The sequence below is a fragment of the Nerophis lumbriciformis genome, linkage group LG37 (assembly GCF_033978685.3).
Source record: "Nerophis lumbriciformis linkage group LG37, RoL_Nlum_v2.1, whole genome shotgun sequence".
Lineage (NCBI taxonomy): Eukaryota > Metazoa > Chordata > Actinopteri > Syngnathiformes > Syngnathidae > Nerophis > Nerophis lumbriciformis.
In genome coordinates, this window is record NC_084584.2 from 11,416,711 (window position 1) to 11,422,500 (window position 5,790).

Below are 5,790 nucleotides of genomic sequence, written 5' to 3' on the forward strand. Positions count from 1 at the left end.
ACTTTGGGTTTTTTCTTATTTTTTTGCCAAATCCAAACATTTCAGTTGAGCGACACAAAACAACACAAACACACATTCTTGTATTTCTTACCTTCTTGAGACCTCCGAAAAATGCCTACCTTTTTAGGACCACCCTTTCTAGATATATACATATTTGTATTTACAACATTAATAATATATACATACTATGCAAATATAAAAAAGGTACGGTTTTAGTTTTTTGAATGAATTTTTTGTTTTTAATCTTCATTATTTACTTCAAGTTATTACAGTATGTCTCTATACACATTTTTTTTTTTTTTTTAATTAATGTTGGCCAAAGGGGGCGCACTTCAAATGTTTACATACACTTGTTATTTCATATGTTGGCCAGAGGGGGAGCGCTTAAACATTTTTTACACACACTTGTTATTTCACATGTTGACCAGAGGGGGAGCACTTCACATTTTTACACACACTTGTTATTTCATATATTGGCCAGAGGGGGAGCGCTTAAAATTTTTTACACACACTTGTTATTTCACATGTTGACCAGAGGGGGAGCACTTCACATTTTTACACACACTTGTTATTTCATATGTTGGCCAGAGAGCGCGCATTTCAATTTCTTACACACACTTGTTATTTCATATGTTGGCCAGAGGGGGCGCATTTCAATTTCTTACACACACTTGTTATTTCATATGTTGACCAGAGGGGGAGCACTTCACATTTTAATACAGACTTGTTTTTTCATATGTTGACCAGAGGGGGAGCGCTTAAAATTTTTACACACACTTGTTATTTCATATATTGGCCAGAGGGGGAGCGCTTCAAATTTTTTACACACACTTGTTATTTCATATGTTGGCCAGAGGGGGAGCACTTCACATTTTAATACACACTTGTTTTTTCATATGTTGACCAGAGGGGGAGCACTTCAAATTTTTACACACACTTGTTATTTCATATGTTAGCCAGAGGGGGCGCATTTCAATTTCTTACACACACTTGTTATTTCATATGTTGACCAGAGGGGGAGCACTTCACATTTTTACACACATTTGTTATTTCATATGTTGGCCAGAGGGGGCCCATTTCAAATTCTTACTGTCACATTCAAACACTGAGGACATCTATTAAACAAGACAAAAGGCAAGGAATCAAACAGAGACAGAATTCAATTTGGACTCAATTGAGGAGAGACGGCGTCAACCTGTAACCTCTTACAGTGTCTTAGCACGCTCTGACGAAGAAGGTTTTCGTCTCCTCTTTTATTTAGATGTTCAATGTTCACGCACCAACACATGTCTCAGCAGGAATGGGAAGTATGTAAAACAGTCATTGTTTTCGGTCACATTGAAGACCAAGAAGAGGATGTCTCGGGCTTGGGCTCTTCCTGGATCCAGCTGGGGCAGGTGTTGGAAGACAATGGATAACCCCTCCCGTCTCCTGACCACAGCGACTTCAAGAGGGCAGCGGGTCGTAAATAGCGTTGACCTCCGTTACCAAATAGTTGGAAGAGAGTTTGTGAAACACTTCAAAGAGAGTTCGTTTAACACTTCAAAGAGAGTTCCTCTGGAAGTTGAGCAGATCCTGCCATCTGTCCGTGTTGAAATCACAGTGGAGTTTCACGAGCCTTCTTCCTCTTGTTAGGCCTCAAAAGACAGCCTTCATCTTCTTATCAGGAACATAATGTAATACAACGTTTCTTTTGTGATAACTTACAAACAATTATTCCAACACTTACACACACTTGTTATTTCGTATGTTGACCAGAGGGGGAGCACTTCACATTTTAATAGACACTTGTTTTTTCATATGTTGACCAGAGGGGGAGCACTTCACATTTGTACACACACTTGTTATTTCATATGTTGGCCAGAGGGGGCGCATTTCAATTTCTTACACACACTTGTTATTTCATATGTTGACCAGAGAGGGGAGCACTTTTGAAACCGACACACAGTCAATTTGAAAAATCCCTCCTTTTTTTTTTTTTTTGCATAGATTTCACGACCAGGGGCGGCATAGCTCTCGGTTGGTAGAGCGGCCGTGCCGGCAACTTGAGGGGTTCCAGGTTCGATTCCCGCTTCCGCCATCCGAGTCACTGCCGTTGTGTCCTTGGGCAAGACACTGCTCCCAGTGCCACCCACACTGGTTTAAATGTAACCTAGATATTGGGCTTCCCTATGTAAAAGCGCTTTGAGTCACTAGAGAAAAAGCGCTATATAAATATCATTCACTTCACTTCAAATCTATTAGATGCAATGTTATTGGGACCATGATTTATGTCACACCTCCTTATATGGAAGATACTTTTCCTTCTTCATGTCTCAAGAAGGGTAGAAATACAAGAACACACACACACACACACACACACACACACACACACACACAAAGCACAGCAGCAGAACAAACGTCAACTACACTAAAGTATTCACAGCTCAACACATCCAAAGTAGTTTTAGCTCATTTACAAAAATCAGGCTCGTGACTTAAAAAAAAAGAAGAAGAAAAAACACACCAAAGTAGTATTTGGAGGGTGGACCAATGAGAAAAGGGTGTGTTGTCGTCACAACTCCATGACTCATTCCCGGCTCCACGTCTCACTGAGGCTGCTCTCTGCACACACACATCACATTTATTCACAAAGATACGTCACACCGCCACCAAACTCATCCTAGCACGCCTCAAACTGCTCGTAAATGCAACAAATTGTCTAACATGTCATTCTGAGGGGGAGAACTGGTTTATGTAAGTGGACCTGCACCACCCCTCTACCACCGCTAGAGGCCACTGTTGGGCATTTGAAACTCACATGGGGTCGTAGGTGCTCTGCTCCTTGGATTTGAGGACGCGCATGGCGAGGACGCCGGCGGCCTGCAGACACAAGACCAGCACCACGCCGCCGATGAAGCTGGACATGCTGAACTTGGCCTGAGAGAACCGCGGCCTGGCCTCCGCCTTCCCGCCGTCACCTGGAAACAAACGCCATTGTAGTTTTTTCCTTGTCAGCACAACAACACAGGATGATACAGTCGTGTGTGTGTGTGTGTTCTTGTATTTCTACCCTTCTTGAGCCATGAAGAAGGAAAAGTATCTTCCATATGAGGAGGTGTGAACAAGTGATGACATAAATGGTCCCAATAACATTGCATCTAATAGAGAATGTCTCATTTGTACCTCTCTGGTCAACATATGAAATAACAAGTATGTGTAAAAAAATTGAAGTGCTCCCCCTCTGGTCAACATATGAAATAACAAGTGTGTGTAGAGATTTGAAGCGCTCCCCCTCTGGTCAACATATGAAATAACAAGTGTGTGTAAGAAATTTAAATGCGCCCCCCTTTGGCCAAAATGTATTTAAAAATAAATAAATATGTATATAGAGACATACTGTAATAACTTGAAGTTAAAAAAAAAAGAAGATTAAAAACAAAAAATTCAAAATAAAAATAATTAACTAAAGGCTTACCTTTTTTATATTTGCATAGTATGTATATATTATTAATGTTGTAAATATAAATCTTTATATATCTAGAAAGTGTGGTCTTAAAGAGGTAGGCATTTTTCGGAGGTCCCAAGAAGGTAAGAAATACATGAATGTAGGTGTGTGTGTGTGTGTGTGTGTGTGTGTGTGTGTGTGTGTGTGTGTGTGTGTGTGTGTGTGTGTGTGTGTGTGTGTGTGTGTGTGTGTGTGTGTGTGTGTGTTATTGTATTTGTACCATTCTTGAGACATGAAGGAAAAAGTATCTTCCATATGAGGAGATGTGAAGAAGTGATGACATAAATGGTCTCAATAACATTGCATCTAATAGCGAATGTCTCATTTGCACCCCTCTGGTCAACATATGAAATAACAAGTGTGTGTAGAGATTTGAAGCGCTCCCCCTCTGGTCAACATATGAAATAACAAGTGTGTGTAAGAAATAAATAAATAATATGTATATAGAGACATACTGTAATAACTTGAAGTAAAAAAAAAAAATGAAGATTAAAAACAAAAAAATAAAAATAAAAATAATTAACTAAAAGCTTATATTTATATATTATATTTGCATAATATGTATATATTATTCATGTTGTAAATACAAATATTTATACATCTAGAAAGGGTGGTCCTAAAGAGGTAGGCATTTTTCGGAGGTCCCAAGAAGGTAAGAAATAATGTAGGTGTGTGTGTGTGTGTTTTCTTGTATTTGTGCCCTTCTTGAGACATGAAGAAGGAAAAAAATCTTCCATATGAGGAGGTCTGAACAAGTGATGACATAAATCATGGTCCCAATAACATTGCATCTAATAGACAATGTCTCATTTGATGACATCTATCAAAATGAGGGTGGTCCCAAAAAGGAGGGATTTTTCAAATTGACTGTGTGTCGCTTTTAAAAGTGCTCCCCCTCTGGTCAACATATGAAATAACAAGTGTGTGTCAAAAATATGAAGTGCCCCCCCCCCTCTGGTCAACATATGAAATAACAAGTGTGTGTCAAAATATGAAGTGCCCCCCCCTCTGGTCAACATATGAAATAACAAGTGTGTGTAAAAATATGAAGTGCCCCCCCTCTGGTCAACATATGAAATAACAAGTGTGTGTGTAAGAAATTGAAATGCACCCCCTTTGGCCAAAAGGTATTTAAAAATAAATAGCTATGTATATAGAGACATACTGTAATAACTTGAAGTAAATAATGAAGATTAAAAAGCAATTACAAACAAAAAAATAACTAAAAGCAGTCTTTTTCTCACAATGTGTCGACTTCTTTCCTTATAAAATTGGGAACAATTTCTCACATTCTTTCTGTTTTTGTAAGATTGCAATATTTTCTCGTAAAATTATTACTTTTTTTCATGTAAAATTATTACTTTTTAATGCAAAATGGTGACATTTGTCATATAAAATTCTGACTTTTGTCGCAGTATTGCCAATTTTTTTTCTTCTCGTAAAAGAGTGACGTTTTTTTGAGCAAAATGATCAATCAATCAATCAATCAATGTTTATTTATATAGCCCTAAATCACAAGTGTCTCAAAGGGCTGCACAAGCCACAACAACATCCTCGGTTCAGAGCCCACATAAGGGCAAGGAAAAACTCAACCCATTGGGACGTCGATGTGAATGACTATGAGAAACCTTGGAGAGGACTGCACATGTGGGTAACCCCCCCGAATGATGACTTCTGTCGTCATTTTGCCAAGTAAAAATTCAGATTATTATTATAATATTGGCAAAATGTTTAAGTTTTCTTATAAAATTGTAACTTTTGTCGAGCAAAATTACAACACTTTTCATAAATTTGCCCAAATTTTAAGCTTTTCTTGTGAAATCGCTGCCAAAATTCTACATTTTTCTTGTGAAATTGTGACCTTTTACTTGTGAAATTCCAACTCATTCTTCATAACAAGTTTTTTTTATATTTGCATAGTTTGTATATATTATTCATGTTGTAAATGCGAATCTTTATATATCTAGAAAGGGTGGTCCTAAAGAGGTAGGCATTTTTCAGAGGTCTCAAGAAGGTAACAAATACAAGAATGTGTGTGTGTGAGAGGCTTTAAGGAATTACTCAGCACTTGTACTTGTGAGGTAATGACGCAGGCAAAGAGGGAGGGGGGAGGGGGGACTGGGGAGAGGAAGGGGGCGCAACACAATTTACCTGAGTCACCTCCTCCTTTTTCAGCCACCGTCTCCACCACTGGAGGAAGAAAACACACACTGTTAGTGCACAATGTGTGTGTGTGTGTGTGTGTGTGTGTGTGTGTGTGTATGTGTGTGTGTCAATTAATCCATCAAATGGAGATGTTTTTG

At 38.6% G+C, this 5,790-nt stretch overlaps 1 protein-coding gene across 1 annotated transcript in view; it reads right to left on the minus strand.

Annotated features, from left to right (window-relative positions):
* Window positions 1-5,790, minus strand: part of cd164l2 (CD164 sialomucin-like 2) — a 14,917-nt gene continuing 9,127 nt past the window's right edge. The window contains exons 5-7 of the mRNA XM_061931276.1: window positions 5,639-5,677; window positions 2,801-2,960; window positions 1-2,604 (exon numbers count right to left, since the gene is read on the minus strand). Of these exons, the coding sequence (XP_061787260.1) occupies window positions 2,589-2,604; window positions 2,801-2,960; window positions 5,639-5,677 (215 nt within the window). The 3' untranslated portion in view covers window positions 1-2,588. The remainder of the gene's footprint in view (window positions 2,605-2,800; window positions 2,961-5,638; window positions 5,678-5,790) is intronic.